Source organism: Lepeophtheirus salmonis, chromosome 10 (assembly GCF_016086655.4).
Source record: "Lepeophtheirus salmonis chromosome 10, UVic_Lsal_1.4, whole genome shotgun sequence".
NCBI classification, from domain to species: Eukaryota; Metazoa; Arthropoda; class Copepoda; order Siphonostomatoida; family Caligidae; genus Lepeophtheirus; species Lepeophtheirus salmonis.
Genome location: NC_052140.2, coordinates 13,963,947 through 13,988,102, shown reverse-complemented (window position 1 = coordinate 13,988,102; position 24,156 = coordinate 13,963,947). Strand labels below are relative to the sequence as shown.

The 24,156-nt window shown below is 30.8% G+C and overlaps 1 protein-coding gene across 2 annotated transcripts in view; it reads left to right on the top strand.

The window, feature by feature from the left end:
• LOC121125643 (popeye domain-containing protein 3) overlaps window positions 1-23,606 on the top strand; it is a 110,134-nt gene extending 86,528 nt beyond the window's left edge. Inside the window, exons 4-7 of one of the 2 annotated variants that reach the window (XM_040720834.2) lie at window positions 1,429-1,531; window positions 16,124-16,264; window positions 22,950-23,124; window positions 23,196-23,606. In XM_040720834.2, coding sequence (XP_040576768.1) covers window positions 1,429-1,531; window positions 16,124-16,264; window positions 22,950-23,124; window positions 23,196-23,257 — 481 coding nt within the window. In that variant the 3' untranslated portion in view covers window positions 23,258-23,606. The remainder of the gene's footprint in view (window positions 1-1,428; window positions 1,532-16,123; window positions 16,265-22,949; window positions 23,125-23,195) is intronic. The other variant, XM_040720836.2, reaches the window with a different exon arrangement.
• Window positions 23,607-24,156: the final 550 nt, after the last annotated feature.

Sequence of the window (24,156 nt, the reverse complement as noted above, 5' to 3'; positions counted from 1 at the left end):
CAGCAATTAACTATGATATAAACACAAGTCCCACTTCAAACAATTCAATTTTAATCCTCAATTCGACTATGAGTCCAACAAGGACTTAGACTTATAAATCTCTAATAAGTTATCAATCTTACTCTCTGTCATTCACGAGAACACGCAATTTATAAATAGATAGTGATGGAAATGGTGTATATTTTGGACATGTTAAAAAACAAACAAATATAAGCATGGTAAACTCTAATAATTTAAAGAATGTTTTGGAAAAGAGCACCTTAGCCTTCTTGGCATTTCATTAGATCAACTACAACCAGCTGTGACGTGGGGAAGAAGGAAATAAACAAGAAAATTAGTAGGAATTACTCCAATGTTGATCTTCCATTCTACTCTGAATCCAATAAGGACTTACAAATATAACTTCACAAAAAATTCTAAAAATCTTTTTTTTTTCTTTTTTTTTTCTTGACTTTGCAATGCAGGGTATGGTTAATGGGAGGCCATTTTAGTTCACAGGCTAAGCAAGGACTCTTTGATGGTAGCCGCAGAGTGCAAAATATATGGGATGACGTAGTGCATCTGCCAGTAAATTATTAGTATGGATGCGCCTTTTGTAGAGAAAAATTACATTTGTTTATCAGAAAAGGAAAACGGATTAGTACTGTTCTCCTTCTCAAGTGCCCATAGAAGTTATCCTTCTTTTTTAATCAAAAAAAAATCCAAGGCCAATTATTATACTACCCAATATTCCTATCAGCTACTTTTTCAACTATGAGACAAAAAAATTCAACGCTTTTGGTATTCACATTGGAAAGAAAATCAATTTTTCTATACCTATGAATAATTATTCCCGTGTTTTAATTTAAGCATGTATTAAAAAATTATTATTGTTTCCTATAAAATTCAAAAAATATTCTATAAAGCAAACTGTAAAGGGTTCTCTGTAGAGCCGAAAACCTCCACTTAAAGTCAAATGCAGTTATGTATCTCATTTTTTTCAAAAGTTATGGTCGATTATGCATTTTTTACGTTTTGTGTTATCTTGACGTCAATTTTCTATAATTTAATGGTCTCTTACTGTGGCCATATATAATCTTCGAACTAAGTTTGATCAAACCAATCTGTAACTGTTCACTTAATCCTGGTGACTAACGAACAAAATTCCAGATCCATATTATATATAATATTGTATGTAAAGTAAAATTCGAATACAAATTTAATATTTGTTGGTAATAAAGTTTAAAGAACCAAGTAGTAAGAGGCCTTACTTACAATCATGCTCCTCAAACTGTCGCATGCATTAAATAATAAATATACTTTCATAGCAAATGGTTAATACTAATGTTACAACATAAAATATCTCGAATAAATATATATATGTACAAATTTGTTTCTATTTTCATGTACCTTCATACATCTATTTTTAACTCATGAAAAATAACAAAGACTTCTTGTGACACAATGTGGAAAACCCTTACATTTCGTTCTTCCACATCAGTTCATTGATTCTCCAGAATGGTTTGGTGTGACTACCGACGAGTTTTTTCAGGTAAATTATATGATTAAATTGTTTAACACTCTCTAAATAACACCTTTTTTTACTAATATTATAGCAAAGTATCTTATTTTATCAATGGGACATGATTGTTGTTTAATTAATAGTAGTTGTTTAATATTTTTGTCATCTTGAAACTAAGATATCAATTGAAAATACAGGAATTGAAGTGGATCCCATATCGAGTAAGATATATGTTACTGTTTATGAAAAACACATCAAATTATATAGGGTCCTTACATGGAGTCTTTTTTTTCTAATAATGAAATAAAGTAGTTCATATTATGAATCTAATTGGTTTATATAAACTTAATACTATAACGGTCTTAAATTTGGGACATCAATTGTTATCGTCCTATCTCGTGGCTGTTGTTGTTCCTTTGAAAAGTACTATATTTTCAATGACCTCTAGTAGGCATCATTTTCAATAATATTAAAGTAAAGTACCTACTCAATTTACAAATTGAATTAGTTTAGTAAAGCTATAAGTATCTTTCGAGCACGAGAATAGTTTCCCATTATAGTTCATTTAGGTTTAATTAAAGCACTTATTATTTATATAAGCATTAAATCCTTTATGTGGAACGATGTCAGTGTATTCATTTGGAAAGTTAAAAAAATATTGACTTTGTGTTTGTGATAAGTTATTTTGAGTTCGAATCCCGGTTGCTCCTAGAAATTGTGTTACAGTAAAATTCGGATATTAAAATCCACATAAAATGAAAGTATATTTAGAGTTAACGTTCTATCAGATACTATTTTTTTACTCAATAAAATACTTTGTATAGAAGATATGTGAAGTAAAAAATCCGATAAATTCAACTTTTACTACTTATTTTTTTTTTATCAATTTCATAGAAATTCATGAGAATGAAGAAATACTTTGAGGATTTTTCCTTTTTTTTTTTTAGGTACAAATCATAGAGAAAGAAATACATAGAGGCAACCTGGTGCAAAGTTTGAATAATATAGTAGAACTTACAGGAGGGTACGGTCAAAGAAATTACGTCACATTTATTTTAATGGACTTATATCGGTTCCAGTGACGTCTTAGGTTAGGTGTGACTTCGACTCATCTCGGAGCATAAAAATTGCACTAAAAAGTAGGATAACTTCGACTCGAAAAAAATATGTGCTATGGACATTTAAGGATCTCTATGCAACTGGGATGACAAGAATGACGTGTTATATGCATGGAAAAGCTCAATTCGTATCTGGATAGATATTTATATGTATATTAAGTAAATCATGAGATAACTATGGCGTCAGAGCGTTATAAAAGACATTTCAATCAGTGTTTGGGATTTGAAATTGATGATATGACTATATGGTGAAGTGATATATGTTTCATTTAGTCTGTAAAGTGATAGAATCGTCTCCATTTGTTGCTATGATGTTGGATCCTGTATGATCAATCAGGCTCAACTAGGAGAAGATAGGAGAAAGATACAAACGGATGGTAACTTTGAATTAGTCTGGGAATCCTTAAAGTAATTTAAATTCGGGAAATATAGATACGCATACAGAACAGGATATTACATTCAAATAAAGGAGTGTTCTGTTAAAAGTGTTTCGGTCATATTAGGATTTATGTGTATTAAGTCAAAACGAACATCGTTATGCTCTCCTCTATCGTTGCATTTTAAAGTGACTTTAGTATTTATTTTACTGAATAACACAAGTTTGAGTTAGAAGAGCATGGAGCTGAAATGATCGACCAATGAAATATAATTAAATGTGTATATATTTATTCGTCATATATCTTAATGATAAAAATTAGATATCAGATATCAACTATTTATTCAAGAATTTCTTCGGACAGTTTCTTTATTCATCTTTTGCCAGGTGGATATTGTTTGATCCGTAATTCGTCATGGAGCTTATCTTGTAATAAAAGATTGTTGCAATTGAAGTATTTGTTTTCCAACAAAATTTAACAAGAATTATTCCCAGAACTGTACAAAAAAACAACAATATTCTTAATTTCTTCCAAATCCAAAAAATTAAAAAAATCATCATCATCCCAAGATATTAGGATTGACGTTTCTTTCTGATTGATTTCAGACCCATTATTTTGTTCAGTCTTGCATCAATTTGATTTATTTCACTTCCAAATTTCTAAATCTTATGAGAGAATCCATTAAATTTGATAGAAACAGTGTTGTATTTTAATTTCTTTAAGATAATCAGAGTATGTTTGAGGGTATAAATGGGCCTACGAGAAAGTGAATAGAGCATAATGCATTAGTAATGGACGGCGTGAATTCCTAACGATGAACAGCTTTTATCCATTCTTCCCGAATCTCTAATGACTATTATTATTCAAGAAAACGAAACTTGACATTGAATTGGGGGTTAAGATTCAATCTAAGCTTTACCTGGATCTCTAGAAAACATATGGAAAGTACGTCCAGATGACGAACCCTTGTCCAAATTTAAGCAAACGTAAGCGGCACAACAATTTAACATTTTAGTAAAGTATTTATGAAAAAATACAGAATTATAAAGATCGTCAATTTGGGATCTGTAATCCCAACTGTGGAAAGTATATTCAAATCTGATCACTATATTAAAAAGTTGTACAATCAGCGTCTTCCCTTTAGATGATGTTGAAAATCAAATTCCTCCTCATCGAGCTGCAATTCATTCCTGTAGACTGAAATTTTTAATCTACTACTGCCTGGCTTTACCAAACTGCCAATAAAAATCCAATGTATCCTCGATGTATTTCTTTCTCTATGGTATAAATCATTTAACGGCACTAAGACTTTATTTTGTCTGCGACTCTTTTTAAATTTAATTTCACATTGCTTTTCTATTTATTTGGATATTCATATCATGAGTGCACCCGAAAATTTACTTTCCTGAAAAATAAGCTAAAATTCCTAAATGATCTGTCAAAACCGGGATTCATTCAATCCAACACGTGTTGTCTCAAAATGGAGAGTTTTTCTATTCAAATAAGTATCCAAAATTTGTGGTATTCTTATACATTCTGCTCAAGATATAGTAAACTTTTTATCTGTAAAATAGAAGTTCCCTTTATTCCCATGTGACTGAATATATATAACTATAAATATGTATATTTACTTTAACTTCCCGGTCATATATATTGAATGTATTATTAAAATATCTACTTATATCTCATCCGTGCAACTTCATCTGTCGAGTAGGAGAGGGGGGAAAACATTGGATCTTATAAATATATACTTAGATCGACATGGTATAACTATGACGAACATTTCTAAGGAATGGATTTTGGTTCCGATTCAGATGCGTACTTAAGATTTAGTACAGAACTAATCTGTGACAAATCAGCCTTTTCTCACCCACTTTTCAGTATATTTTTCAATAGGTTTCATTGAGAAGAATAAGAAGACATTTTACAAGGACTTTAGCAAGAATTACTTCAATGGTGATCCTCAATTCCACTCTGAGTCCAACAAGGACTTACAATTATAACTTTGCAACAAATCCAACAGGGTTATTTTCCATCTTTTATGAGCACATACAAATATTCATTCAGGTTTTGAGTATAACTGAATGTAGCAGGAAAGAAAGTTAAATAATAATGACAACAGCCTAGGAAAAGAAAATTCATTCTTCAGATTACTAATACCAAAAAAAAAAAAAACAGCTGAGCTAAAAATACACTGGATTTTCATAACAAATAATAATGCTAAATAGACTCAAAATCAATCTTATTAGGAATGAATATCCCTGTTATGAATGAAGGTTTATGATTGCAACAATGGATGACACATCAACAGCTGAAAGGATGACAAAGTCCTAAAAGGCCGATAAAGATCGGTTCTAGAACTGACATAAATTATGAAGACCGGACCAAGAGCAATATAGTTTTTATTGTTTGTTTTTTTGACCCATCCAACACTAATAATTAGTATGGCATTATCCAAATTCCTTTATAAAAAGTAGTATGTATTTATTTTGGTAATGTGATATTATATATGTATACCTACTTTTTTGCTTATAATGCTATTAAAATAATTATCAAACATTATTATCAAATAAGAACTTTTTATATTACGATAAAGTTAGTGATAATTATAATTTAATAGAGAGTGTAATGTCCCTGATTTGAAAATGTCTAGTTTAAAAAATATACATGAACAAATAAGGGATAATCAAACTAAAATGAATGGCACAGAAAACTAAAATATAGCTCTGCAACCAGATCACAAGAGACTATATTAAGGAACGAGAAGAAAATGAAATATTAATGAATCAAAAGTTATGTAACCATATGATAAAAAAGAAACGTTATTTTTAATTTCGATTTCATTTTTTTTATTCTGTTGGTACACATGTTCACAACTTAGATTGACAATTTTAGTCATTCTGAGCTCTTATTAATTCAATAATTAATGAAAGTTGATTAATTGAAATTAATTGATATTTCGATGTATTAAACCATTAACAATTAGTTAAAAAACAAAACAAACCTGTTTTTTTTTAATTTACGTACATGTCGAGAAAATGTCACTTGAACGTGATCTACGAATTCCCATATGGACACTCCAAGCAGTTGGGTGTCTCCAAGACCACTGTCTACGCCGTCAACAAGTCAGAAACGTCGGAGATGAACAAAGGCTCTATCAAAAGGGCCAACATGTATATAGAAGAGTTAAATAAAACAGCCCAGGCCAATCCCCTCAAGTCCACGATGGACAATGCGGGATATCTGAAGTTTTCATAGCAGACTGTCCAGAGAGCTATCCAAAAAGTGGTTGGAAAGAGTCTTGTGAGGGTGGAAAGGCCCCTTTTGACACCAGCAATGAAAGAACCCCATCTCCTCCGTTATAAGTATCTTTTTAATTACATAGTGTTTCGAGTTCTTTTGAGCACTTTTTTGACACTTATGGCTCCCTTATGGCCATGATGCCAATTCCCCGTACTACCCTTTTGAATAGATATCGTGGTAAGGCCTTCAGTGTCTTTCATCCAAATACCGATGCCTTCAAAGCCACTGTCAGCCATTACTGGGAAGGAAAAAATTACAAAGGACTACATCCATATCGATTTCACGGACTTTTTCCGCCCACTGGAAGCCACCATTGCCAATAAGGGCGGATACATTAATGATTAAAAGAGCCAGACACAAATCTATTGATTTTATTGAAATAATTTGTTAATTAATAAATTATATATTTGAAGTTTAAAATTCTAAGTATTCAGATTTTAATAGACCACTCAGTATGGAAATAAACAGTCAATATTGAGGAAAAACTTTTAAGAAATTTTGAATGATTATTTACCATACTGAAATAAATATACCTATATATTTATTTAAATGCTAGATTTTGAAGAATACACAATCTTTTATCAGTTTGAAACAAATCTCTAATTGGATTTTTTCTTTGCATTTTTTTCTATAGTAGATATTTGCAGGACTCACCAACCTTTTTATCTGTCAAAAACAAACTAACAATGCAAATATTGGAGACATATTTACCAACTAATACATAAATAAATCTGCAAATCGAATACAGAATAACAAAATAATAGGTTTTTTATCATACCCTATGTAAATAATATTTACTCATTCACATACCCTCGATAAAAAAAAGAAATGGGAAGGGAATTTTGTAAGTGCAGTGAGAATGAAACTACGATTTTTTTATTCAAAAATATAATCCCTATCAACGTGAGTCAAAATAATTTTAATACTTAAATACTTTTTTTTTTGTTCTGAAAATAATCTTGTCAGGAGAAAAACATATCAAAGAAGTAATTTTACGGTAAAAAAATATTTTTTGAATTGTGTTTCTCTCCGTTTATTAATTAATAATTATTTATGTACTTGACTTGTTTTATAGTACAAAATTATAATATAATTTACTCACAATTACCAAAAACGTTGACTAATTTTAGTCAAATATTTTATGAAAAATGCGTTTCATATGTTGCCCATGTGCAACAAAAATAATTTAAGGGTAGAAAATACCCATAACATAATTCTAGGTAATATTTTCTTATTGATATCTTTGTTACTTCTATCCTTTGAGTATATTTTATTAAATCTATCATGCGTGTACACTGTAGACGCAATTTATTTCTCAAAACATTGCATATTAAATTCTTCAAACTTTAATCATTTTCCATTTGAAAATAAAGGAGCTATCTGGTTATTAGAAATAAATTGTCAAGTGGCCAGTTCTAAAATTATACACGAATATAATTTGTCTACTCGCACGATATATCTGGTAATCTATCTTACGACGTTCAAGACAAGGACAGAGAGGCAGTTTTTTTATGGCGCCAAATTAGAGAGGAAATATTCAGAAAAAAAGAATATAGGGCGTCTAACAAAATAAAGCCCAATTATTACCCTTGTTTGAATGAAATAATATTTCGAATAGTTTTCGCCCAAAAAATTCTGAAATTATTTTCATGAACGTCTTTAATCTTAACCATCAATATAGCCTGTTAATCTCGATGAGGGCATCTGGGAGTTTGCTGAAGGCTCTACAACTGTTGATGATCATATCCTCAGTCATTGTGGCTCAGTGTTCCTAGACAAAGCTTTTATGGAAGTGATATTTGGGTGGTGAATGGGGCTGTATTTAAACATGACGTGCAGCTACACAGTTTAGTACTAATTATTGAGGTTGGGGTATTATGCGTGCCAGAAGAGTAGAGCTTTCTAAAGGGAGTTTTGTGCGAGATTTTCAGTAGGAGCAAGTGTTCTGCCCTGCTAAACCAATACTTCTACTCAGGTAAGTTCTCATTGATCCAAAGAATGAGATGGGACTTAATCTTGCCGAATTCTTCAGCATGCGTTGAATGAATTTCTTTGAATCAATCTCGATCGCCCTTTTGATGTCCTTGGAGTCTACCTTGGGCTTGCAAAAGAGCTGTCTCCAGAATTAAAATGCTCTTTGATTCTATAAACTGTCGGTCTTACAATTCTTAGCTTCCAAAGAATTGCTGATGGTGTCGATCCGTGTCGTTTAAAGTGACTACTTTCAAACCATTGTCTCTCTCGCTATCCATTTTAATGTACTAAGCTTTGTTTTTCTTGTAAACAAAGTTTAACCTGTCAGTTTTCAGCTGATGTGTCAATTTTAATTTGACAAACATGACTCCTTTAAGCGATAAAAAAAGTGTTGCAATTACATCCTTAGACCCAATACCATAAAAAAAATCATTTCCTAAAAATAAAAACAAAATTCGAAAATTATTTATTTTTAACAAACATAACCCAAATTTATTTTATGAATAAAAATTAATCTCCTTATTGCGCCAAAAAATATTCAGAAGGTGATGCTCAAATTTAATGAAAAGAAGAATTGAAATTTATTTCCTAAAAAAATACCGAATCCGAAATTGTCCTAAAAGGGAAGTATTAAAAAAATATGATATAATAAATCTCTAGTAACAGATGGATAGAAAAAGCCATTATTTAGCTTATAAATATAATATAACAAGGTCAAAAAGAACTTAGTCTCTATAAATTTAGACCATGTGTCAGTTCAGACAGCATATACACTGTATTGACTCCTGCAACGGAATCATTTGCCTATCCCGGACGTTTGGGAAGGGTTATTATAAATCCCTGACTAATCACCAAATTTCAACTTTTTTTGCCTTTTGATTGAGGGACGATGTGCTTTTAATAGCTTATTCCTCAAAAAACATGAAAATAACCTTTAGAATCCAAATTTTATATTTTTTTATTCAACTAAGTGTCCTTTGATTTTTTTACAATATCTACTTGTTTTAGTAGGTATATTTGCCTTGAAGAATTTTAATAAAATATAAAATATAGTTTTTATATACTATGAATTAATTTTTAATAAATTAATCATTCTTTTCAAAGGATTTACATAGTTTAGATTTTAGTGTTTATATTAAAGTTGCACTCGAAAGTACATACATTGAAGGGTATTATTCCCTTTGAGTGGGTATCTAACAAAGAAATAACACATTTTTTGTATCTATTCTTGCATTTTTCAAGCTCAGCAAAAAATCAGATGCAATGTCAAATTATTTTTTCAACGAATTCATGGATACTAGTCCTCTGTTTAATATACAACAGTTTTTTAAATTGCTTTCATTAATTATATTTCAATTTTAACCCTAATAACTTATTGTAAAGAAATATCTATAGAAACAGTAAACAAAAATTCAACCGAAAAATAACAGCGTCATAACTAAAAACATGAAGCAATGAAGAGCTAAAATTCTACAGCTATCTATCTGCACATGGATAATCACTATCAGATATTTCAATAGTGCTGGCTGCAATCGTTCTACTGAGTACCGGGTGACTGCAAGAGGCACACCAACAGCTTCCGAAAGATACAGATGAAAGCCAAAGAGACCAAAAGAATTGGTTGATGCAGTTAAAGGCACCATTGAAGGTAGAAAAGGCAAGCTGACTCTCAAGTGAATTTGACAGTAGCCTGACCATCATGCAACGCTTCGTGAAGCAAGAATTAAACCCTAATGCTTAGAAGAGAACTCCTCTTCAAGGGTTGAGTCCTTTGTATCGAGTAAAGGATGTGTCCCAGGAGCAAAATCCTTATCTACGAGCTGAAGAATAATAATCTTGCCCTCCCCACAGCTCCTACTGTTCCCCCCTGGACTATGAATTTTTTGAGCACCTCAAGGGAAAACTTTCGAAAGTCGGATACAAAACAAAGTAGGAGCTGAAGGCCACCATCATCACTCCTTCAGCCAACTTAGAGCTGAGCTTTGTAAAGAACTGCTGTGCAAACTTTCTCACTTTTAAAAATTGTTACTAAATATTGTTGAAATAAAATACAAAAATTAATTATATTAAAAATATTAAGGAACAATTAATTAATAAAAATATACACAATAAAAATTCATTATTATATATTATAATGAATTTTTATTTTTTACCAAAAAACTAATATGCTTTGGATAACAATCACATTATTTTTCAAAAAACCATCTGACAAATTTTATTGTTAAATTCAAATTTATCATGGTGAAATTGTAGTTTTCTTAGGTGAGAGTACATTTTAGTACGAGTCTCCAGCTCTGATACCTACAAGGGCTTACATTTTCATAAAGACAAGACTTTGATCAGTAAAACCTTTAAATGTCTGATAGTTTTTACTAAGTAAAGGCGGGTTAACAAATACATACATCATAATGTGCACGTATGACGTGCATTTCTTATAACTTTGCATGTCATAATCTTCAAAACTGGACAACTCTCCCCATAAAAATGAAGAGGTTTTGTATTTGTATTTTTTTTTAGTACTGAAAGTGTCATGCTAACTTAAATTTTTGTAATCAAGATAATTGCAATCCTGGCATTTTCTCGTCCCTGCACAAGAAATATTTCAAATCATATAACTTTTTTTTCTTTTTTTTTAAAGGGAGAGTCGTTGAGATTTGAAGAATATAACATGCAAATTTGAATGGACTGTGTTCGAACCAAGAGAGGTGTTTTTTTTTGTGAGATTCTTGAACTCATTTTATTTTCCTGAGATTGTCTGCCTTTTGAACACTAGAATACGAAAAACTGAGGGATGACATTTTATCAATTCAAAGTAGATTTAATTTCATGATGGCCTTTTTCATAATAATACTTCATGTGACTCATTGTACTGTCATGAAATATGACGTGACAAAGTTTCACGGTTTTTTTTCATTTAATGTTGGATTTTTTAATTGAAACGATGTACCATCCTTGCACTATTTACAGAATCGATCCGATAGATTTCACAAATTTGGATCAATTGGGAGAACAGATTTGTTCGCCACCAAAATCTGGACATTCAAAAATTGTTTTTTTTTTCCAACTGTTTCTAATACATTTAAAAATATGAGATCCATCCAACATAGGGACATATTGTTTTTCTGGATCAGCTGGATTTGAAATGGACTGTTCAAATTCTCCTTTGCACAAGTCTTGCTTAATAGTCCGTCTATTTGCAGCATGATTGTCTGCTCTAACCCCGATTAATTCAAATCCCAATTTGATGACTTCTTTAGTTAAAAAGTTCAAATCTTTGGCAATAACTGAATGATTCTGCATGAGAGGGTTTTATTTGAATAATATCCTCATATGATCCACCAACACTTGAAAGTATGAACAGAATAAAGTTGTCATTTTTCAAATGGCACTCAGCTTCCTGTGTTGAAATTGCACTTAGCTTTCAGTATTAACTTCATCCGTTATGAGCATATATGTATTATTTTTTCTACTAGTTAGAGAGTTTATTCTTTTTGGAAGGTAAGCTCATGTAACTTTCACGAAACCTTTCATTTTACTGATGGGGTTACGTCAAAAAAAATTCCTTTCGAAGAAATCTAGCCGCTGCAGAACTCGTAGTTTTTAAGGAAGTTGCAATCGATACACTTGATGTGTATCCTCTTTTTTTTTTTTTAGATAAAGTGTAAAGGATTTGCTCACATGCAAAATTCACTTTTTTCTTCTAAATAATTTCCGAGCTGCAAATATCAGCTTTCTCCAGCAAAGTTTGAGTGGATTTCATCAAATCGTTTTGGGGGATATCTGATTTATTTTGCTTATTTCTTTTGAGAGAAAAATTAATGCCTTGACATCATTAATGGAATTTACTTTTGTATAATCAGAGCAGCTGTAACTCTTCAATAGAGTGTAAGAAATCTTTACACTATTAAAAATACTTCATATTGCAAGTATTTCTTAATAAGTAATCAACTCAAGATTTGTCGGCCCTTATCATTATTGTTGGACATCTTGAATATGATGATTTCTTCTAGCTTTTTCTCATCAGAACGTTAAATCCATCTAAGAGGTTTGTCTCATCTGTACTCAAGATAAAAATAGCATACATTAAACACTTTTTTTATAAAATTGATCCCACCTAATTTCATTTTTAAGTCACACTTCGTAGAATCAAATAACTTTCCACCTGAAGCACATGCCTAAGTTGAAGGTTTTTATTTCTTTTTGGGGGGAGACTCTTTCTTCTTCGATTTGCAGGAAGAGGTTGGCTGATGTAGAAACGTGCATTTGGGAATACATTAGGAATTGATCTTTTTTTCAATCTCCATCGTTGAAGAACTTGAGTCTCCCTTTTGTCTTCTTCCTCAGAGTAAATGAATCACAACTCCCGGTGATGAAACAATTTGAATGAAAATGAACAAATTGACGGCCAATTTTATGGATATTTCTAATTTTTTCTTGCTTTTTCGATTATTATGAAAAAAATCTTCAATGAGGGCAAGTTTCTGTTTTCATAATTGGACGTGCCTGAAGTGCTAGAATGGGCAATTTAGCGATGAGGCATTGTTCAAGGATTACAGAGAGGAAGACAATGCACAAATAAAACTTTTAAAACTACAGTAAGCAATAAGAGAGGAGAGAAAAAAGAAGAGAAAATAAAAAGATATGCAGGTGTATGCCAACTCGTAAACCCCTCACGCGAGAGAAAAAAGAAAATTACTTAGTCTTTTTATTCATGTAGTCCTAACTTACGAATAAGACAACGATTCCTTAAAATTTATGTTTCTTCAATGTAGTGGAAGGAGCAACAATCCTGGGAAAGACAATCACCATCAAAAACGATTATGTAAAAAACCTAAGGAAGATAGATAGCATTACTAACAATTCCATTGATGAAATTTTAAAACATAGACTCACCCTTATTGAGAGAATAAAATGATGGAATTAATTAGTAATTCCAAGAGAAACCCACATCCTGAAATGTACACCATATGATGAGACATTCTGCCATACATGGAGGAAGAAAGGAACAGATTTTGTTCTGTTCCCAAAAAAAGTTGGGACAAGCCGTTTTGTTCACTCTTTTATTATCTTGGAGAAGGAAGCCCCCACATTTAGGATCCCCGTAGAAGAGGGCGATACTAAAAGCTGAAGGTAAAAAGAATCCAGATCGTTTACAGTGATCGCCGATCAGAGAAATGAATAAACGATGAAAATACTATAGAGTTTAGTTCAGAGAAAATCAAACCTCAAGAACTGCATTAAATACTGGTAAAGTTGAATAACTTGTGCTGAAATTAAATATTTGATGCATCAAAATTTTTTGTCGGTATCGTTACAGTTCCTTACTGTCTAAAATATAATTAAGATGATTATTAGTTTTTGATTTGTTTGTGCTTAACTTAACTTTGAGCTTGATCAATAGAAAAACATACGATTAATCTCTGTTCTCCATTTCAGTTAAAGGAAAATGGCTAAGATGTATTACGAGTTATTACAAGCTTTAAAAAAAAACAATTATATGTGTACATAAATCATCATCCAATAATCATAACATATATTAAAGCAGTTTTGTATCGTTTTTCCTTATTTTTAACATGAGCATTCCTACTTCAATATCACTCTTTCGCACTATACCATTCTGTTTTGAAGATTGAAATAGACAACTAGTCATTTGGAAAGATATCCAAGCGACATTTGTTTAAACCCTCTATACAAACAAACTTGCCAAATACAACAGACAGGGTTTATTTTATCTTGTGGTAAATATTTTGTTAGTTTCAATTTTTTTTAAAGTGAAATATAAATAAAATGTTTTACTGAGGACATTTGTTTAACAAAATCATACAAAAAATAGTACTCGGTACAACTTTTAGTCAATATTTGAGCCCTCAGCACTAATAATTACCTCAATAGGAGGCATAAATACCTTGCAGGCTTTGACTATGTAGTCAGAATCAAGCTTGGCTTGATGGAATCCTCTAGAGACTAGGCACTCCTGTGAGGAGAAGAAAACTCCCTCTCCTTCAGATGCACTTAGACAGTGTAGTCTAAGGGTTTCACGTTTGGAGAGGAGGTTAGCCACATTTTGAAGTCCCAAAATTCTGGAAAATAGTCTCTCAGGAAGGCTTGGATCTTAGCGTCGCGATGACACGGAGCACCGTCTTTGTCCCGAAATTTTCTAGCACGCAAAGTATCATTTTCTTATATCGATGTAAGCATCTGCATGGAGCTGCTCCTTCCTCACCAAAAAAAAAATGCACAGGGAGACATTGCCTGAGCTGGCCACAACGGTCAAGACTATGGTGGTTATTATTTAGTGTATGGCATGATAAACAGTGGTACAGCTACACCCAAGCTCCTTGGATATTTCATGAGGGACTTGCTGCGTGACAGAATCTTCAAAATTTCACTCCTTTGTTGCTTAATTTGACTCGTTCTTGTTTATTTTGTTTTGAATGGAGTTGAAACTTTACATAAGGAATCTTGAGTTTTCACCCTGTTTGAATACAATCGACGAATAAATGTACAATTTATTAAAATTTAAATTAAGTGTACCATTGGATAAGAACATCCCTGTATTTGTAGTAGTGGGTAACCTTCAAAAGTTTAAAGGGAGGAAATAATTTTTACTCAAGTTGAAGATAATCATTGTAAAAAAAAACGATTGAACATAATTCTAAAAAAAGAACATAATTGAAGATTAAAAGTACGTTATTCCAATATGTTTTAAATAATATTGTAAATAGAATATTGCATCAATCTTGGGTTCATGATAGACGTCCTAGAATGCAGGGATGTGGAGTTGGTTAATGAAATTCCAGACTCCAATTACAGTATTTTGAATGTTACTGACTCCGAATCCACGACTCCAACTCCAACAAAATTTTAAGAATATATCTAATAGTATATCATTTTTTTATGAGTCATTTTAGTCTAGATACTATAAGTTTTTGTAGATATAAGTTACAGCTATAGGCAAGGTTGTGCCCTTATCAGTCTAGCGGTTCAAGCGATTCCAGTTTTTAAGCCACTAGAACTGGAACTGACAAAGTCGAACCGATTGAGAATCACTGGCGTGAATAGAAGTCTAGAGTCTATCGCAAATTCTTTTTTTATGTAATGATGATTAGAAAAAATATATAAATAAATATATTTCAAGACTTGATGAGAGGATAGAGAGGCGACTTATGGAAAATAGTCAAATACCATGCTTCATAGTATTGTCTCAATAGTATGTGTTACTATTGTTGATGAGATTGTGTGTTGATTTAAAAAAAAGTTAAGGATTCTAGCCAATTTACTAATTTATAAAATTCCCTTCTTCATATTTCTAGTTTTTGATGATCCTTTCATCAATTAATTTCAAATACATGATATAATAAATTTAAATTGTCATTGCAATATTTTGGTTTAAAAAACTTTAAGAGCACCATATATTTTTCCCCAAAAATGTATGATATGTCCAATTCAAATTTCAATTTTTCAGGGTAGCGTACCAAAAAATACTAACTATTTGCTAACAATTGATAACAGAAAAAAAGGAAAGACATATAAAGGCTATTTTTTTTAATTAATTGACAATTATTGCTGGCATATAGCTGTAAAAACTCTATTCAAATATGGTAGTTTATAAGTGACAATGCTCGGCTATCTACTTTCGTATAATCTAGCCACTGTATGGCAACAAAATGTTTTATAGGTAGCGTCCAGATCCATAACAAAAATAAATTAATAAAGAAATCCCAGCAGTCATACCCAAAAGACAAACATTTATTCGTTACATATAAAAACTACAGTTGAACGAATTGAATATATATTGATAAATGATCCATTAAATGTATATGAATATAACGCGTGATTCAATGTTCCAGATATCTGCCACTGCATTAGAAGATAGTCGTATTCTAATTTGGCACCGTGACCGACTGAAATTGACTTTAATGAAGAACCAATTTCTTCAAACAGTTTTTGAGCACATAATCGGGAGAGATGTTGTTAAAAAACTCACTCAGGTAAGGATGATACCCTGATCATTTTACTTTTTGTATGTTTACCCATACTTTTCGAAACAATATTTTTCATACCTAACTCTGAAATTGAGCCTTTGTATCAAAATCAATTTTATCCTAATTAAAGATACTCTAATAAAAGTGGCGACAATCATATGAGTGGAAGAATATATACTTTTTTTTTATTCATATTATTGTTTTTATTGGGATTTTTGTAGAAAAACATTACAGCTTTATTATCTTTGTGCTCTACAAAAATCCCTTGCCTATGAATTGTTTAGGTGAGCAACAATAATGTACATTCATTAATTATTTATTGTTGTGTTAATATTAAGGATGGAAATATAGTCTAAATTGCGGTAAGCGTAAAAAGCAGGTCTGAGAGACTGTCATGAAAAAAAATATGATAACCTTGAGAGACGACATATTCTCATCAGTCGGCTTGCAGTTAAAGTCCAGCTCGCAAAAATTATTATAATAACAATAATAAAATTAAAATGAATGCACTTGGTGTCGGTATAATCGGCCTAAATTGTGTTTTTATAGAAAGATTGATATGTACTGGGAATCAATTACTACCAATTATTTCTACTCGTGCTACACCTCTCTATATCAACCAAATTTACCTCCACAGGAAATTATTTAGTTGTAAAATTGATCCAACGATGGATTTCAGTGTTCTCTGGTATAATCGTATATTTATATTTATTAAAGATGCGAGTCTGTCTACTCTAAGATGAATGTGGTGAAATATAAATATTGTACTAAACTCACTAATGAGCACTTGGTTCAGATAATGAGATTGCCACATACAGTCTACATGTAAAAATATTCCAACGTCTATTACTTTTATCATGTTTATAGTATTTACTGATTGAATAAATAGGATACTTATAATTTGAGGTATCCCTGTTCTCACCCAATGAGAAGAGAAGAAGGAGAACGCGCGTTATTTAAATAGGGAAAAGAGAAAAGAAGAGTAATCCTTGATCAATTTAGTGATCATTGGATATTATATTATATTAATGTGGCTCTAGTTAATGAATAGTTAAGTATTTATTACACTTATATTTTATTGTAAGTTTAAAATATTAATTTAATTAATTGTAAATTTATTGTAATTGTAGTTTATAATCATAACTTATTATCTAATATAATTTAGGAAGAACTAGAAATTTTAGAAATAAATGTCAAATTCAAGAGGATTTTTATTCACTGATCAATTAAAATTAAAGTCAATGTTTTATTAGTTTGGCCCATGGGATTATCTATTTATTTCATTTTAGCTAACACCCAAAAAGAGATAAGTACCCCTGCTATAAACTACTTTGTTTCTTGCTTGCGAAATACGCTAGAGTTTTCAAAATAGTTCGGGGATAATGAGTGAGAACATTATTATTTCCCTCTGAATAACATATTTTTTTTATTTAACCTAACCACAATTTAGGCAAATATCATCATCCTTACTTGTTATTTCAATTTAAATCCTACCTATTCAAATAAATAACTTAAAATCGTAGTAGAGAGAAAGTTGAGTTAACACAAATATATTTTTTGACAAATGATATTGATACGTGATATTATTTTTTTTGCAAAGTTCTAAAAAATATTCTACTTTTGATTACAATTTGATATCATAAATAATGACTATATCAATTTTAATATTTGACCTTTTTTTTTGTCTCTACCTATCTCATTGATGGAAACCCCTGAGATAGTTTATCGATTTAGCAATTAATTATCAATTATAGAAAGTACAAGGGTTTATTGATATATTAAAACCAAAACTTAACTTAACAATTTGTTAGTGCATATCCTTTTTATAACGATGCTACTCAAGCCCCCCAAAAAAAAAAAAAAAAACACACGTATTTAATAAAATGATAAGCAGTTGGAATTGATACATCTTTTAAATTTTGAATCATTTATTTAAATATTCCATCCATTTTGCAGTCGTAAATATAAATTAAATTCCTAAAATATTTATATTAATAAAAATACTAAATCAACCATTTTTTGTATGTAAGAGGTCTATTTTGTTGGAGCAATGGGCAAAGTAGAACTTTTACCCTATAACCCTATGGACTTTTCCCTATTGTCTGTATCGTTGTTCTTGGATTTTTTCAAGTATGATGTCATAGTTATACTTTGTCTCATTGCCCGATACGCGACCGAAAATTAACCTAAAAACTCAACAATAAACGATACCCACATTTGGGAAGGTTTTATATGGCAATGAGACATAGTTCTACATGTAATTGCTCCACCAAAAATAGACTTAATAAGTTTAAGGTTTTTAGAAAAAAAATGGTATCCTTTCAGTTAATTTTTATTTTTGATATAATTTATTTGAAAATATTTGGGAATCAAATTAGTACCCATCAGTTTTTGATGAGGTAGCGTATATTTTATAAAACAATACCCCAAATACTATAATTTTGTAGCTACAATTCTACACCTCAGTCGAAATATTGAAAAAAATAATAATCCAAGAAATCAAAATTAAAACAAAGGAACGACTTTCAAGGAAAACAGATAATATATACAGATTTATATTCATTAAAACTTGTTTAAATTTTTCTAAATAAACCTAAAAAATACTAATCAAGACGTTATCAGAAGAAATAAAGAAATGCAAATATGTGACTTAATTTAATGTTTCGTAAGAATACTGAAAATTATTGTTGATAAAAAGTATATTCAAAGGAATAAGATTCATTTGATTAATCTTGGGGTATCTTATATCCCAGTTCACTAACGGAGGTCTAACCAAGAATAAAATTAACAATTAGCTCGTAAAATATCCACATATAACTATATGTCGATTACAATTATATAAATTATATAATTATTCTGTGTCAATTAGTGTTGTTTGTTTTACCAAAAAAAATAAAATGGTAATACAACCAATATGTACAATATTAACCCACCAATAACGTAACCGTCTGCCAACATTGTTTTCGTGTATAAAAAGTGATCGAAGTAAACGTCCATGTAAATACAGATTGTAACAATATATCTTCCGTTTAGCAAATAGCAATATAACAAGTTTCATATAATGATTTTTTTTTTTTTCTTGATAATACTATAAATTTATAGTATTATCTTACACATTTTCAAAATAATATCAAATTGGTGACGCCTTAATGGTTGAATAACCCCAACCAACTTTTTCAGTTTTTTTGTTGCTCTTTAGATAACTTTTCATTCAGCGATATTAAGGGAATAGCTATTTTATACAAAAATATGTCATAAATATATTGGGTTTTCCGGAAATAATTCGTTTGTTCGATTACCCAATTTGAACAAAATACATCAATTTAACTTCCCGGCATGATACCACATCAGATGGCACCAATTGTATCATATTTATTTTTGGAGTATTTTTTAATACAAGAATTGTGCAAATTTCAAGTTATAAAAATGATTTTAAAAAGTTGTGTTTTGTATGTATATTATAAAATTAAGCAATTAACTGATTTTCATAAATCACATTGATAAAAACTCAGGACAACTCCTTACAATTTGTTTAATTTATAAGGAATTAAAATCAATTAAGATCTCTTTTGCGTAATATAACACAAAAAATAAAGGTGCATGTTCGTATTAGCATGTATCTTTGGACCTCTTTTTTCCAGATAATAGAGGAGGTATGCCCGACGTTGCCTGGAAAATAAAGAAATTAAAATTAATTCTGAACACTTTCAGTTTTTTTAAGAAGATTGTCAAGTTATGAGAAGAAAAAATTATGCTAGTTGAACTATCGTTGGCTCCTCTTTTATATTGTTATCAAAAATCATTTGTCATTTTATCTCTTCCATTTTCTTCTTCTCTGAATCTTATAATCTCCTTAACAATAAAGTGTGCAAATATACATTGTAACATGAAGAAGTTTAATTCTTATACGAGTTCAGAAATTAGCAATTCAAAAAAGAAAAAAGTAATTAGTAAACTAAAAAATAAAACAACTATGAATTTTACTACATTATTGTTTTTCAAAATGAAATATCCGTCAATATCACAGGCTACAATTTATCATATTGTGCCTACATATGGGGATAAAACAGTCATATCTATGAGCAATATTAGCACAATTTGTTATTTATATTTCATGATATGAAACAGTAAATACATCAAGTGATATATATATTACGAGGTATTTCCTGTATGAGCAATTTTTATTTTTTTCATTACGGTATATATTGTAAATATATCATTTTAATACGCAAATGATGTCATCATAGGCTTTGTTTTTGATGGAATCATTAAATATTTATATGATGACGACATCAATAGTGTCTATCACTGTATTGTTTAATATTGCGAATATATCTGTCGGTACTTTTGGACCATCATATTTGTGAATGCGGCGCATATGATATTAGTCAAAGCTATAAATCAATTGGTGAAACAAAGACCACGAGGTCACTTTTTATAAAAATATGTTGGCTAAGAATTAACTTTGTCTACAAGCAGATAAACATGTTCGGGAAGATATGTTTTAGTTTATAAATTTTTTCATTAGCAGAAGCCTCAGTGAAAATGATCCAAAGAAAAAAAAAAATTAATAGCCATCTTTTGTGAGGACAAAATGACAGAGACGTTGAGGCACTTGGGGTGAGGCAAAATTTGTTCACAGTAGAGGTCATCTACTACCCCCAAAAGGACCTTATTTTTGGCAAGACGATTGACAGCACCCCTTAAGAACACCGCCTGATAACCAAGTGCCAAAATCCTCCCAGTATCATAATTTAGGCCGGTATATGTCGGACAGGAAACTGGTGCCCTCATTTTTATTGAGGAGGGTGTTAAGATAAACCAACTCGTCTACAAGGCCCCACTGTTCAACAAGATACTTCCCTGGAATCCTGACAATTATGTTGAGTCTCCTTATATCTTTAGCCGTGGCAGTACACCCTCTTACGCTTCAAAAAAAAGTGCAGGACTGTTAAAAGCAAATTTCAAGTGCTTGGGGAAAAGAATGAGTGACTTCCTAGCAGCTCTGACCTAAATCCCATTGACTTATATATGTGATCCATCCTCCAGGATAGGGCATGTACCAAACAGCACTCAACCAAAGATACTCTGAAGCGTGCCCTCATACAGGAATGGGCAAATATCTGCAAAGATTCTGTCCGTGCTGCTACTACCCATGTACCCTTTCATCTCCGTCATGCAATACAGGCAAACGTTGGCTATTTTGGATAAAGGTTCCTTAAACTATACACTTTGATCATTATCAAAAAAACTAATTAATAAATTTAAGTTGAATTAATAAATTGAAACATATTTTCATGATTTCTCGCCCTCTGTAACTAATTATGTAGCCTCCAGGAGGTTAACATTTTAACTTAATTAACAAGGTGAATTCTCCAAAGGTAGGAAAAGTTGTACACTTTAAGAAGGGGGGGGGGAGGTAGATTTCATATAGAAAATGAATCTACTCAAACTGTCAAGTGTGTCTTGGGACTTTGACTTACAGCTTTAGTAACACGTAGAGTTGTGAGAATGGTAGAAACCTTTGCCAGCATACGACTATTTAATAAAGTAAATCTAGGATATTTGCAATATAAGGTTGCTGTAATTCATTATTCCTTCATAATTTATGTCAGCAAATGTGTCGTTTTCAACAAATATGCTGTATATTGTATTGGTTTGCCCGCACGTAAAACTTTCTCTCTCTATCTCAAAATTGGAGATCATATAAGCTTGAAGCTCCATCTTCCGAACGTTTTAATACTAAAAAAGTAACTGGAGGAAATTGTGAGTTTGTTTTTTATGGATAATTTGGAAGTGGGGAGGGAAGGTACTCGGAGTCGATCCTTGGAATAAGAGACGAGTCCAAGATACAAGAAAAAGTCGTAGTACCTTACATAATGAGATGTGATGTCATCCCACAGTCCACATATAGACTTGAAATCCCTATCCCCTACTGATTTTTCCACAAAAGACAAATTAACAACCTTCTCCACATAATGAGAACTTTCATCTGATCTTCTTTCATGATTATCTACATCCAACAATGATTTTTTTCTATTTTATTGTTCTACGATTAAAATTATTAAAAATTTTTTGAGGAAACAGACAAAAAAAAACGTTTTTAAGGATGTTTATTCTTAAAAAAAGGTCTTTTAATCAAATTATGCAGCGGAGATTTTTTTTAATTTTAACAAAAAAATTAATTCTGGCCTATTTTTAATCAGTTTGGCTGTTAAAAATTAGATTTGGGTTAAATTTGAAATAAATATGTATTTAATAGTTTTGCTTAATAAAGCCATTTTTCAAGAAATTTAATTTAATAGGTTTTGTGGCCCACTCAAAAATTTCATGTGGCAAAAATTAAAAAGTGAAAGGTGGGACATCCCTGCATTTTGTTCTTAATTGTCCAAATATATCAGAAGAGTCCCATTTCCCCAACTCCAATAATATATTCTTATTAGCAAAATAGTTAAAAATTAAAAGACTGCGATAATTAAATCTAAAGTTTTTGGAGTCACCGTCTCCAATTCCGAGATAGAAAGAGAAAATCTGACGTGCCTCAAACTTATACAGTGTATCCGAAATATTTAACTTTTTTAATTTACGCTCAAGATGATTTGACAATTTTCTCTTATAATAGAGTTATTTATTTCCCACATTTTTCCAGAAATGACTTGTTCTTAATATACAATTGCTCTCCGTATTTCAGTCACAGCAAGAAGATGATGTCAATTCCGTTAAATTCGTTATTGAATCCGATGACATAGAGTCTGAAAAGCCATGGTATGCCGCGAAAACAGCAAATAATGGAGGAAGTCGCTGCTCCTCAAATGGTACTGTCATAAATGGTGTCACATCCAAGCTACTCATTAACCCCATGGAAGGTTCGTAAAAAGCATGTGTATGTATACAGAGAAGCCTTTATAAAAAATTTATTTATTTCATTTCTGTATAGCAGAAAGCTCTACATGGAGCCTTGCAAGGATCTCAGAGCATGATGATGAAACTTCAGTTTGAAGAAGAAGTTATCTTATTACTCTTTGAGAAAATGTCAATCAAAAAGAGTGGCGAATCTTCTCCTCATATCAAACGCGTATATCAATATATACATATATTATATGCATTGTTAAATTAGAGTTGTGATGTTTTAATGACAATAAATAAGGAGATTTTGATTTTTTATTTATTTTAAATCTTTGTTGTCAATTTCCAAGATATTTATTTGATTTAAAAAAACAAAAACGTAGCTTAATATCGATCTTAATGTACCTTATATGACTTAAATAGAAGAGAGTGTTATGTGGTTTATTTTTTATTTAGTTTTATGTTTAAATGGTATCTGAATAAATTTATTTATTTCTGTGAATTTACGTTCTTTTATTAATTTTTTGTATGAAGATGCTTTATGGCATTTTCAATCCCTAATGACTCGTTTTATTGTGGTATTAATAAAATGTTATGTCATGACAAATGAAGGAACAAAATATAATTAAGGGTTTCTTTTGTAAAAAATAAATAGAGCACGAGGAGAAGGCAGGAGCGATATTTGTTGCATTACTTCATTAAGACCGTTGTACCAATGTTACTAGAACAAGGTTAGGCAACAAGAAAATGGCTGGACATGCACAGTAGATTTATTAAATAAAAATCTCTCTTTCTATTTCTAGTGACGTCAAAAGGGACGAGTCTTGGTTATCAATACTTTATAAATCTAAAAAGTAAAAATCTGTGGTTATTCGATATTTCTTAAGCAATGTTTTACTAAAAATAATGTCAAAAGTAAGTTTTTAATTTAAGAAATTATTAAGATATAAACGTAACAAATGTTAATAAATAATATGTGAAAAAAATTTTGATTTTTAAAATATTTTTAATTTAATTATGCGAATAAAACTACAAGAGTAAGTACGGTGGCT